Source organism: Danio rerio, chromosome 19 (assembly GCF_049306965.1).
Source record: "Danio rerio strain Tuebingen ecotype United States chromosome 19, GRCz12tu, whole genome shotgun sequence".
In the NCBI taxonomy this organism is placed as follows: Eukaryota; Metazoa; Chordata; class Actinopteri; order Cypriniformes; family Danionidae; genus Danio; species Danio rerio.
The window spans coordinates 13059307-13081219 of NC_133194.1; the positions used below are offsets into that span (position 1 = coordinate 13059307).

General features: G+C 37.2%; 1 protein-coding gene across 3 annotated transcripts in view; it reads right to left on the reverse strand.

Moving 5' to 3' along the window:
* Positions 1-21913, reverse strand: part of parp10 (poly(ADP-ribose) polymerase family member 10) — a 37993-nt gene continuing 16080 nt past the window's right edge. For all 3 annotated transcript variants that reach the window (XM_073931541.1, XM_021468293.2, XM_021468292.2), the window contains 10 exons: positions 19846-20018; positions 17522-17764; positions 14919-15146; positions 13835-14835; positions 10729-10941; positions 10521-10644; positions 8324-9271; positions 5147-5280; positions 4417-4591; positions 1-638 (listed from right to left, as the gene is read on the reverse strand). In XM_073931541.1, coding sequence (XP_073787642.1) covers positions 340-638; positions 4417-4591; positions 5147-5280; positions 8324-9271; positions 10521-10644; positions 10729-10941; positions 13835-14835; positions 14919-15146; positions 17522-17764; positions 19846-20017 — 3537 coding nt within the window. In that variant the 5' untranslated portion in view covers position 20018 and the 3' untranslated portion in view covers positions 1-339. The remainder of the gene's footprint in view (positions 639-4416; positions 4592-5146; positions 5281-8323; positions 9272-10520; positions 10645-10728; positions 10942-13834; positions 14836-14918; positions 15147-17521; positions 17765-19845; positions 20019-21913) is intronic.

The following is a 21913-nucleotide window of genomic DNA, read 5'->3' on the forward strand; positions in this document are numbered from 1 at the left end:
TTTGTTGTTGCTGTTTCACTTTATTATTTGACAGCCAAAAAATGATTATTCAAAAAATGATGTGTATCTGACAGCATTAAGGCGAACAGTGTCTTTTATGATTTAATTAATTTGTAACAAAAATAGTATGATTAAAGAAGAACGGCTAAATATGAAAATGTCATTTCCAAACATAACAATCAAATAATAAAATTAAATAAAACACAAACAGACAAACCTTTGTTTCAAATAATAATACAGTAAAGCTGTAAATTAAAGTAGCTCTAATCAGTTTAATAACTGTACATGATTGGCAGTTGCTGTAAATGCATGCCAGCATTAGGATCTGAAAGCATGTGATTAACCGTAGATCTTCTTGCATGTAATAAGGTATTTCGGATAAGCCTGTGTGTCATTAAAGATGACGAATAAAGTCGGGGAGTTGATCTGATCCGTCACGCTGTGGTATCTGAACGGTACGGCTGAATTCTCCTTGAGCGGAGCTGCCTTCATCTCGTGTTTTCCTACAGTGAACTCACCGGTGAGCACTTTGGCTACAAAAATAAACTTGTGCCCATCTGCATTAGGTGGAGAGTAGGTGTCTGACACAGACAGAGAGGCGTTGACCGCAAAATACACACCCTGACCGTATACAGTGGCTGGAAGAGAAGAAAAAAAATCGAATATTAAAAAATAATTAGTTGAATTAATTCATTTTATTACATTTTGTTTAAAAAACATGTTTGGGGCATTTACACACTTTCAACAACAACAAAAACAGAAAACAGTTTGTTAAATATGTGTTTTAAAGTGTTAGTTGTTAATAGAGATATGAAAATTTTATTGCCTCTGTGTGAACTACAAAAGCACAGTTTAGAGAAAAATAGTGGACAGTGATGGAAAACATATTTTTTAAAATCTGTTTTCGCTTCAATGTTAGTTAAAGATTTAAAGAGCCCCTATTACATGTCATATTTTAGTTTTAGGGTCTCTAATAACAGACTGATTTGCATACAAGGTCAAAAAACACTCTCATTGCCTCATAATATGGATTTATTCATTCATTCATTTTGTTTTCAGCTCAATCCCTTTATTAATCAGGGGTCACCACAGTGGAATGAACCACCAATATGCATTTATTTTTACCTAATTATACTAACCACTCCCATATGATTTGTTCGGCGATTCGTTTCCAGACCCTTCCTTAGCACAATGCTAATTGACTGATTGGTCTGATGATATAGTCTGTTGTAAAAGGACTGTGTTCTGTTACTTCCCGGTGTGGGAATATAAATGTATATAATCTAATTTCCAATTAACAATAATTTACATATAACTGAAAAGTTATATTCTTTGGTTTTTAATTATATCATTTCATTAGTATCCCAGCTAGGAGGGACATTTAACCTTTGGCTTTGTGGCTACAGGCTAAGCCAGGGGTGGGCAAACTCGGTCCTGGAGGGCCGGTGTCCTGCATAGTTTAGCTGCAACACTAATCAAACACACCTGAACATGCTAATCAGAGTCTTCAAGATCTCTAGAAATCTATAAGCAGGTGTGTGTGATTAGAATAGGAGCTAAACTGTGCAGGACACCGGCCCTCCAGGACCGAGTTTGCCCACCCCTGGGCTAAGCCAAAGTGATGCAAATGCTATGGGCAGGTTTTTCGGGTGTTGCTTTTATGCTACAGAAACCCTTGTGTTGATTAACTTGTGAGGTCAGTAGCTGGGCCAGTTCTTTTGCCAATTTCATGCCGACTTCAATACTTTATTTGCATGCTTAGTTTAGCCATCTCCCTTCCTCCTAAGAACACAATATAGACAGAACAGCCTTGTCTCAAATCAGACTTGTGATAGAACTTGCAGATTGCGGACCTCTAGTAGGCTCTGCAGACACATGGACTACGTGAAGACGCTGTATAACTGCAGATTAACCAACACGTCTCAATAAAGGAATTCTTCTGCTTGTTTCGAGTCTCCTGGACTGGGTTCTATATCTTCTATCCCATCATTTATTCTTTTTCAACAACTGTTATGAAGTAATGTTTAGAGCAGGGGTCACCAAACTTGTTCCTGGCAGGCCGTTGTTCTGCAGATTTGAGCTCCAACCCTAATCAAAATTCACCTGAACAAGCTAATCAAGGTCTTACTAGGTATACTTGAAAAACCCAGGCAGGTGTGTTGAGGCAAGTTAGAGCTAAACCCTGCATGGACACCGGCTCTCCTTGACCGAGATTAGTGACCCCTGGTTTAGAGTGTGCGCGATAATGACCACTTCATAGTAGGTCATTATCAAAAACCCTAAATAGGAGCTTGTTAAATACTTTGTTAGTTTGTGTAGTCATTTCTATTAGTTATTTTTGCTATTTGTTGATTTTTAAATGAACTTTTATTTTAGTTACTTTAGTACATTAAGTTAAACAAAATGCAAATGAGAAATTTCCATAGCAACTATCTGAGAAAAGGTTTAATGCATACATGTTAATTGTACGTAATTTTTATTTCAATTCAAGTAACAAACTTGGGTTTAGTTTTGCTTTTTAATCTTTTTAAAAATAAACTTTATCCTTTAATGTTCATACACTGTGTACGGTTGGTGAAAATTAACTAGGTCATATTTAATGGCTATAGGAGTGATTGCTGGAATCAAGACAACAGTAAACATTTAGGGTGATTTCACACCTGTGGATTGATGTATTTGTTCCAAAACAGGGATTAAAATTGTTACAGTGTTGCTCTTTGTTCTTGGTGCGGTTCGCTTTTACATGGAAAAGTTTCTAAATGGATCAAAAGAGCTAAAACAAGTCACGTGTGAGTAAACTCTCCTCACATTGGTAAGAGTTTCACTTTTTTTTTTATTAGAGTCCCGCTCAGCTGTCATGCGTCCTTGTTTTAATGTAAGACGATGAACAATAAGACACTATAAATGAAAAGCTGCGCTTTCAACTTGAATGATGACACCCACAGACATTGTCACCAAGTATAAATCTGAGGTAAGACTTTCTCACACAAAGCAGTTGGCTTATGCATTATAGGCTTTACATTATAAAGAGAAATAACAGATAAATCAAGACTGCTGTTCGGTCAATTTTCCTATTGCATAAACAGCTCTCATTAATAGTTAGCATGCTTTCACTTTCGTATTTAACATGAAATCCACATTTACCGGTAGGAATACCTCCCCCCCAACTCATAAATCTCTCTTCATATAGCCGTATTACATATCCTATTCTAGCTAGGATCGTATCGCTTTCTCACTACAATCGATCCGCTCCAGAGTTTGTTTCAATCGAGTCGAGACCACCTCATCCAGGCGATCTCGGACTGACTGTTTTGGCAGGGATCCAAGCATGATTGCTGGATTCACATATGCCAAATGAACCGCGCTAACTGGGGAAACGAGACAGGTTCCAAAACAAAGGTCTAGGTGTGAAAGCACCTCTAGTTTCTGTAGTACAGTCATTGACCATGAAAGGCAGTATTACCAATATGGACTTCATTAACAATTTTAAATTTTCAGTTACTTTTCAACCACTGTGTATTTTATTTTACGTCAAGTAGAAAAAAATGGTTTGAAGCCGCCTTTCCACTGCATACGACAAACGACAAGCGACAGACCGGAAGTCATTCATTTCCAATGGAGAGCAGTCCGGGAGCTGCGTTGAGTTTCGATCATCTCTGTATGCGGAAAATTCGGATCCGAATTGAGCTGCGGTTCCGTTGGAATATTTGAACTCCTGCGACTAGACCGCATGCGACCTGCCGACCGGATATGATGTATTCCAGTGTTGTCCAAGCAGGTCGGTGCGCGCGAGATGAGAAATAAGAGTTTATTTGGTTATTTTTTTAATTATAAAAAGTCTATATTAAACAAAAACTTTACTGTTCATAAATGTAAGTAAGAAAGTAATAAAAATATGTATTTTTAATGTTGTCTCCACATTCCTTCCAATATTTTAGCGGTCCATGAGTTTCTAGTATTCATTCATCCATTAAAGTATGCAACCACACAGAGATTAAAGGCTATTGCTTTTGCAGTCCTTTATTTCGGACACCGTTGAGAATCAGCTTCTCCCCCATGGTGCACGACAACGACAAAAATACTGTGCGGCTGCCACAAGGGGGCGTATTCCGAAAGTCGTGTCCAAATGTCGTGTGCAGCGGAAAGGCGGCTTTAGGGTTTATGGATTTAGTTGTAGTTAGCTATAACAAGCCTGCTACACATGCACAATCCTTAATCTATTACATGACAGTTATGTACAGTACACTAAAATATTGATTTGAAAACAAAGACACATTTTCTATGAATACATTTGGATAATAAAGGCACATTTATAGACATGAAATTTGGTGATTTGGGTAATTATTGTTGTATTTTGGTTGTTACTATCCTAAATTCCTAACTGTATATGTGAGCAATGCTAACAGCTTTAAATACCATTTTTTCCACAGAAGCTCCTGTTGAAGCCATGAATGCAGATCTCCTTCACGCTGGTTTCACTGGTGCCGTGGTAAAGTGTGCGCTCAAACTGTGGTTCTGAGGTGCTCTGCTCAATACTGGCCTTCTTCAGCCTGTACTGGTCATGCAGGAGTTTGTTCATCAGCTTCTCCACCTGAAAACATAGCAATAGGAACATAATGGACAACTATTTCTCAAAGCAGAATGCAAGTCTTTCAATTCCAAATGTAGATTTCAAACAAACTGTGATAGTAAATATTAGAAACACAAACGTTACAAGTTTTTTTAATGAAATATTTGATAGGCAGACCCCTCCATTAAATGTCTTTTAATTCACCTAGATCTCAGGCAATTTCAACAGAACTGCCTAGTCCACTTAATGCATACATATTAATAAAATAAATAAACTTTTGTTTGTTGGTTGAATTATTTTTTGTGGTGGGGGGTGTTGTTTGTACGGGGCTGTACTTATTTTAGCCATTGGATTAAACAGCTTAGTTCATATAGATTTGTTTTTACAAATGTGTTAAAGCATCATTTTGGAAAAACAAACTTTTAATGGAGAGACAGAAGTCTCTCAGATCTGATTATAACATATCTACATTTGCATTCAGAAGATGAACAAATTACACATGGGGCAAGTAAGGGACGTGCAAGTAAGAAAAAGAGTAACAGAAATCTCATTTTTGGCTTCCATGTTGAATCATACCTTGATGATTCTGATTTTGTTGTGGTTGTCTTGAAGTGTGTCATAAAACTCTTTGACCACATCCTGAAATTCATCAGAATTTACATCCACTGTAGACACTTCAGGCATGCTGGACAGCAGACTGTAATCTTCATCTGAAAAAAAAAACTTAATTAGCTAAATATACAAATGACCCTGTACCATAAAATCATTGCACTGGTTTATTGCACTTTTATTTTTATGACATTTTGCAAATTTTATTCCATAAGTTTATCAAACCTTAGTTTGTGATTAGCATTATGCATTGGTAAGAAATTAATTTAGACGAATTCAATTTTTGAGCCGAATATTCTATTTCAACAAACCATACATCAATGAAATGATTAATCATTCATATTTCTAATGTATAAATATTCAATCAAAACAAATCACCCATATAACTGGTTTTGTGGTGTAGGATCACATTTAGACCATTTATATGAGACTTTTCAATGTAATGTTAATTTAGCTTGATTACTCGCCAATGCAAATCTCATTTGTTCAAGTTGGTCACTTAAATTCACTTCGATGACCAACAGAATGCTGTCTGTCTGGTGTAAAAGTGACCTCATTGTGAATTCACACTGATAATGCAAAAATTGCACTGAAATGCTGTGATTGCAACTAGACAATGAATGCTACAATAGTTATCACATCCAAAAATCAGACAAAAACATAAAAAAAATCGTAGCACTATTAATTAAAAAATGTAAAAGGAGTTGGACTCAATTGATAACTAGGTCTTATATCAACTGATTATGTTATAAATAGACATGACCTCCATTGACATAATTTTTTTACGACATCATTTTTGCATAAAAATGTATGTCAACAACATTTTAGCTGATTGTGCAGCCTGTCATGCCATCTAATATCTGTTGGGAAGCTTAGCTTCTTTTAAGCTTTCTGATAGTTGCCGAATAGGTGACTTGTACCATTTTCTAGTGATGAATTGGAAGAAATTGTTGAAATCCACTTCTGTAAAAGCAACAGTGGAAATAGCACACATTTACAAGTAACATTTATAGCAACACCGTCATTTACACTCTACATCAGCTGTCAAAGTTTATATTAAGACATTTACTTTTGAAACATTTAATTACAGAATCTAAAACTTAAGAGATTTAGATTGTGTTTATGCATCATTAAAAATAATCAGTGGCATGAAATGCTCTTAAAAAGACAATAATATTCCATATTGCAATAATCACTGAGACAATACTTTGCACAGCACAAAATTCTTTATTGTGGCAGGCCTACTGAAAGATGTGGATTGTACTTATCACAAGATGAAAAAATTTTAGAAATCTATACTCCACCTGATTTAGAAAACCAACAAACAATAACCCACATTTGAATCACAAATAAACTTAAATGTAAAAGACACTTATATTGTACAATTTAGATTCAAAGGGTTTTATTATTGATTTATGTGATTTTTGCTATCTATTTTTGAAAAGTTGATGAGCAATTCCATTTAAATGTCAACCTTCCAATGTTAACATACAGTAGACTTTCTCTGTGAATTTATGTTTTGAGTTTTTACTGCAAATGTCACATCCATTACGCTGAAAATGCGTTTTCTTGATGCATTTTGTAAAATGTTTTCCTTTGAGTCACATTTTCAGCACATGAACTCTATAGGAAGACAGCGTTTGGGTTCTTTTGATTCTTTCTTTTGATTTGACTTCGAGGCTGGATTACTGTAATGCTCTATTTGCTGGCTGCCCAGCATCCTCTATTAACAAACTTCAATTAGTACAAAATGCAGCTGCCAGAGTTCTGACCAGGTCTAGAAAATATGATCATATCACCCCAATTTTATCCTCCTTACACTAGCTGCATGTTAAGTTTCGTATTGAATTTAAAATATTACTTCTCACCTATAAAGCTCTAAATAATCTAGCTCCTGTTTATCTAACCAACCTTCTGTCTCGCTACAATCCAACTCGCTCTTTAAGATCTCAAAACTCAGGGCTTCTGGTAGTACCTAGAATAGCAAAATCGAGTAAAGGAGGTCAAGCCTTCTCTTTCATGGCTCCTACACTCTGGAATAGCCTTCTTGATAATGTCCGAGGCTCAGACACACTCTCCCAGTTCAAAACTAGATTAAAGACCTATCTGTTTAGTAAAGCATACACTCAATGCATCACCTAGCGGGTTCCACACAGGCTTCTGCATCTTGCTTATATACACTATGAACAGCAGCTACGCTAATTATTTTCTTCATTCTCTATTTTCACCTGGGGATACTCATCCCGAGGTCCTCAGATTATGCAGAGTCACTGATTGGATCCAAGACCAGCGACGAGATGATCCCAAGGTTTCCATATCCGGGACCAGGCCATATCCTGAGCTGCTGCTGCGCTGATGGTCATGGAAGTGGAGAACATGAGTCTGATTCCAGCGACGCTCCAGGGACAGACGAGTCTTCGCTGAGGCCATCTTCCAGCCTCCACCACGGTGACTGAAGCTCTGCACAAGACTTTTGGCAAGCGAAGAAATTAAAATGGTCGTGCCCAAGTGAGTCTGGTTCTCTCAAGGTTTTTTTTCTTCACTCCTATCAGGTGAAGTTTTTTTTCCCTCCCCGCTGTCGCCACTGGCTCGCATGGTTCAGGATTGGTAGAGCTATGCATCGATGAATTTGCTCTTCAGTGTTTGAACTCTCAGTAATGATTAAATCACACTGAACTGAGCTAAACTGAACTGAACTTAAACACAAAAAACTGAACTACACTGTTCCAGTTACTATGACCATTTATGTGAAGCTGCTTTGACACAATCTACATTGTAAAAGCACTATACAAATAAAGCTGAATTGAATTGATTCAGGCTGTTAAAATCCTCTTGTGCTTTTACCTATTAAACTGCATTGGCACAGCCGAGCAACCATTTACAATACCCTAGCAGCTACATCAACACATATTTGTCCATTTCTTAGCACTCCATTGCTTTTGGGCAGAACGGTAATGCATTTTACCCCATCAATTTGCCACGGCAAACCTCACACACACTTTCTTTAGGAAATGAACAATTTAGTTATTATTATTATCATTGTTATAATGAACAGATTAAACTATTCATTCACTAAATTGGACTTTAACAGATAAAAAAATTCCTTTTTTAATGGATTTTTAAATAATCAAGCTGAATTCCTACCTGCACCGTCTGTGTACAAGTCCTCTGTGCTCATCATTTTTCGTTTAATAGGCACAGATTTCCCAGATGCCAAACTGTGCTCTTCCATCTTCTCTAAGTCAATGCTGTATGGCTGATTGTTGAATAAAATATCAATCTTCTTCTGCTTCAGCTTCCAAGCATTCTCTATGAATACTGTGGCCTCGGGCGAGTACGGTGTGCCCTTAGACGAGCCCTGCTCATACCACACCCACTGAACAGACTTAGCAATGCCAGCATCACTCATCATGTGCTCTGTTCTTCTCAGGACGTCCTTCAGGTCAGGAACGGCCACAGAGACGTACTCTTTAAAGCCAGAGAGGATGGCGGTGGTGCCCTGGATGTTGATTTCCACAGCATGCTTCCTTTTAATGAGATCTATGCATCTCTTCTGAAACGAGGAAAGTTTCCGGAGGATTTTGTTCTCAATTTTTTCCTCACACTGTCTTAGTCCCACCTTCTTGCCCAATGCAATATCAACCCTTACAAGATCATGGTTGTAGTTTGCGTATACAAATATCTCAGCAGTGTTGGATAATCTAATGGCTTCCTCCATTGACATTTCAAACGCCATCTCCAGCTGTTTGTTCTCCTCCCTTGGTACGGAGTCCCTCTTGGAAAGTTCTAGAGCTTTCTGGATGTCATCATTGTCCTTTCTTTGGTTGATCTCCATTGATAACTGAATCGCCAACAAGAGGCTCGCATCTTCGTCAAGGTTGCAGACATTCGTAGGTGCTGAGAAGCTCGGGAGGTCAAGCGTCTGCAGGGGTTGGGGTTGATCGTCCGAGTCGGAGTTCACTTCTATAATTTCTTCACTTGGGTCAGAATAGATATCTTGAGTATCAGTGTTTGTGGATCCTGAACTTGAAGGAGCGGGGTTGAAATCACTCCCAATCACTGCCAGAATCTTCTTAGCTTCTTCAATACGAGCTGAGAAAACATACCAGCAAACATTAGAATCAACATATTAGTTGCCAGTAGTTTAAAAACAAACAACAAAAAAACAAAAAGCTAAATTTTTTATTTTTTATTTGGCGAAGAAACTTTAATCTTCCAAGGTAAAAAACTAAAGGAACACTCACTTTACTTGAAAATACCCTTGTACAACTCGCCCAGAGTGAAACAGTTGAGTTTTACCATTTTTAAACCCATTCAGCTGATCTCTGGGTCTGGCGGGAGCACTATTAGCTTAGCTTAGCTTAGCTTAGCTTAGCATAGACTACTGAATCGTATTAGACCATTAGCATCTCACTCAAAAATGACCAAAATATAGAGATAATAGTCCCCAGCTAGGTAACTGTGCAAGCAGATGGTCACATTGCTAATATTGATGGAGGTCAGATCATTTTCAGGCACTGTGTAATATCATTACACCTGCTGTAGCCATGGCACTGCAGCAAAGTCCCATGATTATTATGCTGGATTGGGAGTATAGATCCAATTTATTGAAAGAAAATCGCAACTTTAGAAAACAATGTAACTACAGAAGAGTCAAGCATTAAATAGGAAAATTATTTAAACTCTGGTCATTTTTGAGTAAGATGCTAATGGTCTAATCTAATTTAATTAATTATGCTAAGGTAAAAGTGCTTCAGCAAAACTCAGCGATTGTAAAACTGGATTCAAAAATGGTAAAACTCAAGTGTTTAAAGGTCCCATGAAATTAAAATGTGTTTTTAGAGGCTAGTGTCAGTATGTTAAGTTAGGTTTGAGGTTATATAAAAGCTAGTGTGCTACAAAACAGTAGCATAATCTGCATTTAGAAGATATAAACCTGATACTGTATGAACATCTAAACCTTCCGGTTTGTCACTTCAAAGTAAATGGATCAACAGTTTTTTTTTTCATTTGACTTCATACTTCAGTTTCTCATCAAGTCTTGACTAATCAAATGCTCTCTAGTATTTGACATGTCACACCCCAGTTAAGACACTTTTAGTTTGCTTTTCATTTAATTCTCTTGAGCTCAACCACTCTTACTAGCAGAGCTGTAATAAAACAAATGCAATTGGCTGTTTAATAAATGGGGTGGAGCCACTCAATGCTATATCTCTATCTATATTTTAAAATGGTTCTTGTTTGGGGCTTTGATGTATTCATGATTCTGTATTTATTGAATTCTTTATTTACAGTTATATTAAAATGTGTAGAATGAATCAGGGATATCTTCTGTAATGACCTGATGCATGTGCATCAGTAGCGCCATTCGGTACACCAGCAGTGAATTCCTGAATGGAATTTGCAGAGGAACTCTTCTGGAAGTTCTGACAGGGTGTCATTTTCCATGCCAGCTCCAAAATATCCTGTGGAAAACACAAGTGCAATTAACTCTAAAGGATCACTGATTATCTGAGTTACATGATGAAGAACAAGGCTGGATACATTACTTTATCTTCTAGAGGCTCCCAGTGCACTTTGGTCATGTCTATATAGACCTCAAACTTGGCTGTCATCTCTGCCAGTATGCTGGTACCTTCATCGTCTAGCAAGAAGCGGGAAATGCCAGGGTGTTTGACTACAATGCTCCTTGTAAATACTGAGCCGATGATAGCACTTAGCAGTTCTGCCGCTGACTGGCAAACATTTGCATCTCCTTGAATCTACCAATGAAATTAAGAAATTACAAACAAACAAATATATAAAAAAAGTGTAAGCAGTTACAGAAAACATTTAAAGACAATCATAATACTAGGCACGGGACAAAAACGTTTACAAAGTATACCGCAGTTAGGAAAAGTCAAGGTTTTAAAAAAACGGCATAATTTTCTGCTATACTGCTCCTACTGTATATGTAAGATATTATTGTTAATTTTAGGTTTTTTGTTTGTTTTTAGGACAGCAGTATCTCCAGCAGAAAAAATATCCAAAGATGTTGTTTTAAATGGCAAAGAAATCTGAGTTTTGGTACCTAATGAAAACAGCAGAAGTCAATGATTCATTTGAATTATTTAGCCTGACATGTTTACTGCTCCAACATATTTAAAGTTTTTTAAAACTAAAATATATGTGTTCAAAGGGTAAAAAAGTATTTGTTTTTTACTCAGTCATTTAAAAAGATTAGATTTTAGAGCAGTAATCACAATACCGTGAAACTATGACAATGTTATCCAAGGTTACCATACCGTCAGAATCTTATACCGGCCCATGCCCATCTAACACAATCCAAAAAGGGACTTATATTGCAAATGTGAGATTGAGTAACCAAAATTGCAGTTTTTTTTTTTTTTCAAATTCCTTGTTAATTTAATGCTGTAAACTTGTCTTGAACATAGAAGAGCAGCTATTTGATTTTAAAGATATTAAAAATAAAATGAAAATAAACAAGGACATTCTACTTTTACCTTTTATCTAAATCTAGCTTAATAAGGGCTGTGCAATATGACAATATATTGCATATCATATAGACAAATTGAAAAGTTTATTGCTTCAAATTTAGCTTTATCATTTGTTTTGTGGCATCACAAAATATTTTATGGTAATAACCTTTTATAATTCACATGAGCAAAATTTTACATAGAATTACGAGGATGCTGACAGAAACATGAATAACAGCATCATAAGAAAGTTGCAATTTTAAAAGTACAATGTTTAAATTTAGCATTTCATTTAGTGATGTTTTATTTTTACGTTAGACATGTAATCAGTTTTAGAAAAGCGTTTTATATTTCATTAATATTTTTTTATATTTCTACATTTTTTAATCAATCATTCTCCCTGAAGTGAGAAATATGACACATTAAATACATTTTTGAGTATATATTTTCAAATGTCAAAAAGAAATAGTCCTTTACATCTCAATATACGGTATCTAAACTACTAATTGATTGAATTTACAGAAAGGGTGCTATCTTGTGACGTATGCCATTATCAAGATATGATATGACTTAAATCATCATATGAGATTGTCATATCGGCCAGCCCTAATTGAAAAGTAATAATTTTGAATTTTGGCCTATAGTAACTTTTGATTTGACCCACCATCCCATCCAAGAGAGTGATGGTGAGGGTTAAGGTAAGTGCCTTTAAAAATAATTGTCATTTCTAACTTAACATTACCTTCTTTTTCTTTGTTTGTTTTTAATGCTCAGCTGTAAAAAATAAAAATAATCAAACTGAAATGAAATGTTTCAATGAAATCTATCTGTAGATGAATCTGATTTTAAAAAAAATTAAATACAGAAGACAATTCAGAAAACATTGGTGAGCAAATCAAGGCAAAAACAAGTGCTCCACTGAACTCTATTCTGTTAGAAACAGAATAGATTCATTCATTCATTTTCCTTCAGCTTACTCCCTTCATTCATCAGGGATCGCCACAGCAAAATGAATTGACAACTTATCCAGCATATATTTTACACAGCAGATGGACTTCCAGCTGCAACCCAGTTCTGGAAAACAACCATACACACTTATTCACACACATACAGTACACTACAGCCAATTAAGGGCTTACTCACACTGTGTACAGTTGCCTTGAACCGGGTCAAAGCACGCTTGTCCCCCTTCCCATCTCCTCCGACACCCCACACTCACATTACATTTGGGCCTGAGTACGCTTATGTAATTGATGATGCGCTGTTCAGTAAAGAAGCGCTCTCGCTCAGCACAGTGGAGATTTCTTTAGTTATGTCTTTTAGGATGGGTGACACGCAGTCAAATATTTCGCCAAACAGATCAGCCACTTTTGACACTCATACAACAATAAAACAATAAAAGTCCTCGATCTGCAGGAATTATGAGGTTTGCTAAAGGTGCAGCTGTCATGCAGTGAAGGGTTTGCAATTCTCGTCTTCAGTTTCGGGCTCAGGCATGCTTTGCACTTACACTAGAAGCGTACCGCGCCAAAGCCCAACTGAACCACGCTCTGGCATACCTCTTCTAACCGGGCCAGGGCTGACCAAGTGAACCGTGCCTGAGCCCGATATAGAGCACTCACACTTCTCAAACAATCCAGGAAATTAGCATAGTGTGAGTAGGCCCTTAGATTATCCAATTCACCTATAGCGCATGTCTTTGGGCTTGTGAGAGGTAACCAGAGCACCAAAAGGAAAACCACACAAACATGGAGAGAACATGCAAACTCCACACAGAAATGCCAACTGACCCAGCCGGGACCGAATCAGTAACCTTCTTGCTGTGAGACGACAGTGCTAACCACTTAGCAACCGTATCGCCCAAAAATGGGACTGTTTTTGTATTTAATATTATAAGTTTATTATAAAATGTAAAAAATATATACTGCATTAGTAAATATAAAGCAATGTTTTCTAGTTATAGTTTTTTTAGTTATTATATAAATTACCATACATGGTAATAAAGTTTAGTATATTTCCCTTCAGCCCACCACTCTCAAGAAAGTTTGGTTTTTGGCCGTTTATAAGAAAAAGATTGGGCACCCCTGATTTAGCCTGACCCTAACACTAACCCCAATCCTAACCGTTAAACAAAATCTTAATTATATAACAGCAAATGAAAGTAAAATCAGTAACTAACACTCAATCCATCTCCGCTCTCCAGCGGGAATAAGATGACCTCTCCCATATCTGCTAGTAGATCCTGATGATGAAGTTGCAGGAATTTGAGCATTCCTGGCTGCATAGACAAGACAGTCTCCTTCTGGTGTGGTGTGCTGAGAAACTCAACAATCTTCCCCTTGTTATCCTTCTCCATTCCTGCTAAGGTGACTACATTTATCCTTCCAGCATCTTCAGATACTGTAGTGCTACAAAAGTCCAGAGATGTCAGAAAGTCAGACCACTCCTCTGAAAAGATTGCGCTCTTGTATTCATTGGCCACTGGCACGGTAAACTCTGATATCCTGGACTTTAACAGATCATGGGTCTGTCGGGCTGTGTTACGGGATGAAGACGTTACAGTGACCGTACAATCAGACACACTGTAGATTGAAGGAAAATCTTTCAGGGATGAATCTAGTCTCTTTTTAACATCCTCCCTTCCAAGAAAATCAGCTTTGAGTTTGTCATATGTCTGATGATCCTGCACAACACCAGTCAGGAATTCTAGAACTTTGTTTTTAAGTCTTTCGACCTCAATTTGATCAGGACCTTTGATTTGAACACCATCTTTTGCTAGGCTGACATCAAACTGAGGATGAGCCTTCGTGAGATCCTCAGTCAGTTTACTTAATCGGAGTAAGTTATGTTTAGCGGCGTCAGGCACAGATACGAAGCTGACACATTCTTTCTGGATTAATGGCTCAGCAGCAGTTGCAGGAGTTAAGTTTGGTATAACTGGGATGATGTTTGTCTGTGCATTAGCTTGTCCTAAACTAGTGCTATCCATTGGGTGAGAGACAGTAGGACTTTGAGATGAAACCGGCTCTGTTAGGTTCATCCCATCCATCAGTGTACTCTGTCCATCTTGAGATGCAGCAGACGCCTGACCCACCACAGCATGCAGGAAGTCAAAATATGGCTCGACAACTAAATCCCTATCCTCCAAATTATGAGATTTCTGGAGAACACGATCCACAGCTGTGAATGAGAAGATCTCAAATGAGATTCAGAAATGAAGTAACTTCAAGTGTCTGAAGAAAAACATCTACATTTCAGCTTACTTTTTACATCCTTGAAAGAAACTTTAGCGCGTCCGTCAGACAGCATGCTGACTGCAACAACATCAGCCCCTCCAGAGCGTATACTGCCAAAGTAGAGCTCCAGCACATCTTCTGTTTGAGTAGACAGATTGGAAACCAAAATGGAGTCTGTAGCTACAACCTGCTCCAAAGAGACCTTTGCTCCATGTAGACTCTTCTTGGAAACGTCGTCACTTAGAGTCTGAAAATCTATGAAACAACACAGACAATGATGAAGTAAATAATAACACTCGTGTATCACAGGCAGGGGTGTAAAGTAGGCATTTGCACATACTCCAGTTACTGTATGATTAGTTTTTCTCAGGAATTGTAATTTATTAAGTAGTTTTAAAGATGTGTGCTTTTACTTTCCCTTGAGTACATTTTTTGTGTTTTATCGATACTTTTACTCCACTACTTTCCTTCAACATTCAGTCGCTACTTTATTTATTTCTGTCTATGGGGATTGCCTGAGTAAAAATCTAGTCCTGTGATTCCTGTCCAATCAGATCGCACATAGAAAGTAAGTCACATCATACTGAACTACCTCAAGACACGGGCACTTTATAAAAAAAAAAATTAAACCGTGATTCATACGGATCACAAACCCACGGTTCGGAACAAACCTGACCCACGGATTAATACTTTTTTTTTACTGGTGGATTAATCCTAAATTTTTAACAATTGCAGAGAGATCGCCTCTCATGTCATTAAACTCACATGTATGAAAGCATTTAGGCTTTCCTGTAAAGTATAATAATGTTGTATAATAATGATGAAGTTGTGGTAGGTTATTTGAGATGTGGTGGGTTTCTTAGGTTATTAAAGGTGTTTTCTGTCACTACTTGTTTAGCCTGCATTTATGCATTTATTATAAGCTACAGGAATAATAAATAAAAGATGGGGATCGCAACACGCAACATGCATTATAAATGATGGTGATTTGCATATGTTTATAAACACTTCAAATCGCTGCATTAAAATCTGTATTTGAAAAACGCAAAAATCAAAAAAGAGATTGAGTTTTTATTCTTTTGAGTTATTTATAAAGTTACAGTCAAAGAAAACGGAAGTACTGGGGGAACAGTTCATAGTTTAGATAAAACCACTGATGTTTATGGTAAAGGTTAAAATCTGTGCTCAAAAATGAAAGTTGTAGGCAGCAATTGCATTATGTAACTAATAGGTAGCGAGAACCAGCCATCAAAAATATGCCACTGAATAATTCTTTAAAAATGACACATCTAGCAATGAAAGTTTTATAAGTGAATAACTGAATTTGTTGAAAATGAGACGAAAAATAAATGTGGGTTGTACAAATTGTAATGTTAGTTTTCTACATTTAGCGTTATCAGCAACACTATTTGTAACAGTGAATATTTTACAGTACTGAATATGTTACAATTTATTTTTCTTCAGATGATTATTTCTTTATTTTATTTTTTTAATGAAATGACAGGTATTAAGTTCTATTTGATAAAACCAAAAGTATCGTGCATTACTGTTTTTGTGATAAATAGAAAGAAAATTAAATTTGTCTCCGCCTCTTTTAGCTGATCTGAAAAATGGTCCAGTCCGTGATTAAAAAAACATTATGCGATTTTAACCGTGAAATTTGTGAGCCACTACACCACTAGTTAGAAAGCATCGAAAATGTTCAAGAAGATCCAAAATCTTTACACGCAATGATTGAGAGACTGTTTAGATTGCATGTGATGATGAGCAGATGACGGATGTTAATTGTATGATGACTGAAATAGCCAAATGGCCTTCAAAAATTATTAAACGTACCACAGAATCTTACGTTGTCACACACACAAATTGCATCAAGGCGCATGAGCCATTCACAGCGTAATACTCACTACTCAATACTGAATACTTTTAAAAAGGTTACTTTTTACTCATACTTTGAGTGATATTTACAACAGATTTTACTGTACTTGCACTACATTTTTAGGAAAGTAATGGTACTTTTACCGCTGTAATGAAATCTCTGTCTTGTTTTGCAATAATCTGGTGGAATAAACAATCATATCATTAACATCTATATACACAGCAGCGGTGAATGTTTGCTGATGGTAAGCTCTTCTACCGAACAAAAAAATAGATTATACAGTATGTACCGCCCCAATGACAGGCAAATATTTTTAAATTCAGTAGAAAACTCAGCCCTCTTCATGATATAAGGATTATGCCAAACATATATGGTTATTTTCTATTTGCCCTCTTTTAAATATGGTCCAAATCACAAAAATTTGAAGTTTCCTCTGTCTCCTGCCCTCCATCTGAATTTTGTGTGTGACCAGAACGTTACTGAAAACAACCTAAATAATTTTTCTAAGTCATTTTTAGAGAGCATATGAAGTAATTTATACAAAGTTCCTACAGAATCCCTAGCTGAGGATCGATGCATTAAATGATTAGTACAGCATCAGTATATTTATTACGCCATCTGTTAAATTTGAATTTCTTCTTGCTCAAGTTTAAAATTGATTTCATATAAACAAAACACATGAACTTCACAAAAAAAATGAATTGTCTTTGTGTAAGTGCGTGCATTGCTGATGCACCAATCAGCTACTAACCTTTAGATGGACGTTTTTTTAGGTGTATCAGAACCAGGTCTTTGTTCGGCGATGGATACAAGGTGAATTCTGTTTCTAAATCTAGTCTAGTAATGTTTTCCACAAAGAGTTCTACGTAGTCCATGGGAGTGTCTGGATTGAGGCCTCTTAGCAACAGTTTTCCAGGGTCCTTAGGTGGTTTCCTCCGCAGTGTCAACGTGGTATTGTGGAGACTGTGGCTCTTGGAGCTAACACTCACAGCAGCTGGTGTAAGAGAAACAAGTGTTTTGATCAGGTTTTGCGATTGTTTTTTCAAATCTAATGTAATCTTTCGTTGGTTTTATTGTTGAAAGCTAATTGAAATTAATTTTTTTAATTAAATACTGTAAGTTAATCAGATTTAGTTTAAATGTACATACCTAATGGATAGATGACAATGCAGAGACTTTGGTTGGCAAATCAAAGCAGATTCTGCTTGACTAGTGTTTTCAGCATTGAACTCCACTGTTATGTTTTAATTTTATGTATCATTTTATAAACTGGACTGGATTATTTAATTTGATTAGCAATGCTTTTATTTATTTTTAAATATTATGAGTATAAATTAGGAAATTACCCATGGCAACTTTAATGTGATCATATAGACCTTTTTCATGGCTGCTGCATGGAGAGCGCCATAGCGATCAGCGTCTTCCGGTAGAATGCTAAAAACTTCCGTTTATAGCGTGTACAACTGGTAATTTGCGCTCCGAAAATGGGTTTCAATGACGTTTTTAATAGATAACAGAGTGTTTTTGTGACACACAACTTAGAAATGTGTCTGTTAAAGCCGTTATAATCTGTCACATGTGGTTCAAGCGCGTCAGAAATACGAGAAAAACGTTCTCCTAGTTCACGTGTCTGCCATCAGAAATACAGTGTTAGCTCAGCGGCTCTTTAACACACACACAGAGAGAGAGAGAGAGAGAGAGAGAGAGAGAGAGAGAGAGAGAGAGAGAGAGAGAGAGAGAGAGAGAGAGAGAGAGAGAGAGAGAGAGAGAGAGAGAGAGAGAGAGAGAGAGAGAGAGAGAGAGAGAGAGAGAGAGAGAGAGAGAGAGAGAGAGAGAGAGAGAGCAAACCTGAGTACTGGCATGAAACTTAACAGGTATGAAAGTCGAGCAATTTACAAAAATGACCAATAAAAGTCTGTTATTGATCCTCTGCTGGCTGATTTGCTGTTCATTCTAATCGCGAGCCGTTTGAGTTTTATTTCGTGTGTTGTTTTTACCACGTTTTGTGTTTTTCTGTCATTTCGAAATGACACTAGCCTATATTTTCACTTTGTCACAGTGTATCAGTGGCACAGTACAGGCTACTTGTGTGTGTCAAACATTTTGGTGAATTACATTTTTTTGGGCTGGCTATATATTTGAAATAAAGAGAAAATGTTGACTTTAGCGATGACGAGGCTTCATTTAAACTGCAGAAGATGCCGTCTGACAACGAGGGGAAAATGCCTCACAGCAGCTGTTTTCCATCCTATTAGATCGCATTTCTTTAAATGATCAGTCCAGGAGATGGTGCTGATGGACAACAGTATTAGTTCAAAGAGGATAAAAGCAGGTAAAATAGATTAAAACTATCGTTTCAAAGCTGTCCAAATGTGACTGTTTACACGCATCAGCTGCTGACCGGAAGTTCTTCGCATTCTCCTTGCGCATACACGCAAAGCATAATGGGTAATTTTGCGTTCCATGAAAAAGGTCTATAGTTTAGTAGATTTACCTTTGACCCACGGCTCATAATAATATATGCTTTTTGGCCCTTTAAACAAAAACGTTTGGGCACCCCTGAACTACATACATCTCAGTTTCTATGAAAGAAAAAATATCAGTTTTTTTTTTATTATAATGCAGTAGGGCTGAATGATATCGGAAAAATTTGCCATTGCAATATTTTGTTTTGCTGCGATATATATTGCTATATGAAAATAATTTCACTAGATGACTTGAATAGCTCTATTTTAGATCGACTAGGGTGATCAAGGCTTTTTCTATGCCTTACATCTGCATAAAAAGCAATAAATTAAGCATATATAAATATGACAGGACAAATAAAGGTTAAACAAACAGTGCGCTATGGTTATCTGGCCTAACAGTATTTAAATATAAAAATTGAGCAATCAAACGTAAAATAACTTGATCATTATTGTATTTTGTAAATAATCTAATCCTGCGATGCGACTATTGCGGATACACATGTTGCGATATCAATGCGCAATTTAAATATTGTTCAGGCCCATCATGCAGCCTGCAGTATTGTAATTAAAAGTTAATTTCTAAAACAGCATGATCATGTTGTCTTACTCTCTGCATCTTCAAAAACCACCAATGCTTGGTTTCCACGTCTCTCCAAAGAGACCACCCTCCCTCCTCCAGAGCGCCGCTTGTTCTCAAAGTAGAGAACGAGAAAATCATCATCCAAATCATCGGGAATATCCAGAACCTCCAAACTCCGCTCCTCCAGGCTGTCCGCCATCCTGATGAAACATGAAACACTCGTGAAGTATGAAGTTAAGCAGGTTCAGAACACCAGACATTCCTGCCACAGTTACCATCAAAAGCTCATGTGAAAGTTTTTACAATATCAAAAACAAATCACTTGGTGAAATATCGGCTTTAGAGTTTTGTTGTTTGTTGGTTTTTAAAAGTGACATAGGCATGTTTTTTTCATGAGATTCACAAAGCTTTGCATCATAGACAGCCGATTCAGGACATATCTGTGTGCTGCTGCAGGATCAATCTACAATCACAAGATATTATTTAGTATTGATTTCATTTTTTATTATTAAAATCATTTTATAATAGGGCGACACATTTTACATTTACATTTAGTCATTTAGCAGACGCTTTTATCCAAAGCGACTTACAAATGAGGACAAGGAAGCAATTTACACAACTAAGAGCAACAATGAATAAGTGCTATAGGCAAGTTTCAGGTCTGTAAAGTCTAAGAAGGAAAGTATTAGTAGTATTAGTATTTTTTTTTTTTTTTGGTCCAGTTAGTGTGATATTCAGAGAGGCAATTGCAGATTAGGAAGTGTAGTGGAGAGTTTTTAGTCGTTTCTTGAAAGTAGCGAGTGACTGTTCTGATGCAGTTAGGGAGTTCATTCCACCAACTGGGCAGATTTAGCGTGAGTGTTCGCGAAAGTGATTTCTTCCCTCTTTGGGATGGAACCACGAGGCGACGTTCATTCACAGAACGCAAGTTTCTGGAGGGCACATAGATCTGCAGAAGTGAGAGCAGATAAGAAGGAGCAAGGCCAGAAGTCACTTTGTAGGCAAACATCAGAGCTTTGAATTTGATGCGAGCAGCAACTGGCAGCCAGTGCAAACGGATGAGCAGCGGAGTGACATGTGCTCGTTTAGGTTCATTGAAGACCACTCGTGCTGCTGCGTTCTGGAGCAGTTGAAGAGGCTTGATAGAGTTAACTGGAAGCCCAGCTAGTAGAGAGTTGCAGTAATCCAGTTTGGAGAGAACAAGAGCTTGAACAAGGAGTTGAGCTGCATGTTCAGATAAGAAGGGTCGGATCTTTCTGATGTTATAGAGTGCGAATCTGCATGATTGGGCAGTTCTAGAAATGTGGTCAGAGAAGTTTAGTTGGTCATCAATCGTTACTCCAAGGCTTTTCACCATTTTTGATGCAGTAATGGTTGCCCCATCCATCTGGATTGAAAAGTTACGGTGTAGAGTCGAGTTAGCAGAAACTACAAGCATTTCCGTTTCACGATGGCGCAGTGGGTAGCACTGTCGCCTAACAGCAAAAAGGTCGCTGGTTTGAGTCCTGGCTGGGCCAGTTGTCATTTCTGACATGGAGCTGGCATGTTCTCCCCGTGTTCCTGTGGGTTTCCTCAGGGTCCACCTGTTTCCCTCACAATCCAAAGGCATACGCTATAGGTGTCTTGAATAAACTAAATTGGTCGTAGTGTATGAGTGTGTGAGAATGCAAAAGTGCATGGGTGTTTCCCTGTACTGGGTTGCGGCTAGATAAGCATCTGCTGTGTAAAACACATGGTGGAATAGTTGATGATTCATTCCGCTGTGGTGATCCCTAATTAATAAAGGGAATGAACACTTTCATAACAAATCTCTCTTGACATTAGCTGCCTTTGAAAAGTGTGTGCTTGCAGCCATGCAGATGCATAAAGACTCTGTGTTTTTGTAATAAAAGCGAGTCAATTAGCAAAGGGGAACTCAACTTAGTTTAATTTTATTTTGAACAACAATATAAAACGTCCAAATTTATAAGTTGGGAGACCTAAAAATGTGAGAATGTACAAAAGCGCTGCTAATAGGAAGTCTTATTTGTTGTTTATTATCTATTGTATAACTGTAATGTTACTGACGGAACCATTTTGATTACAATACAATCAT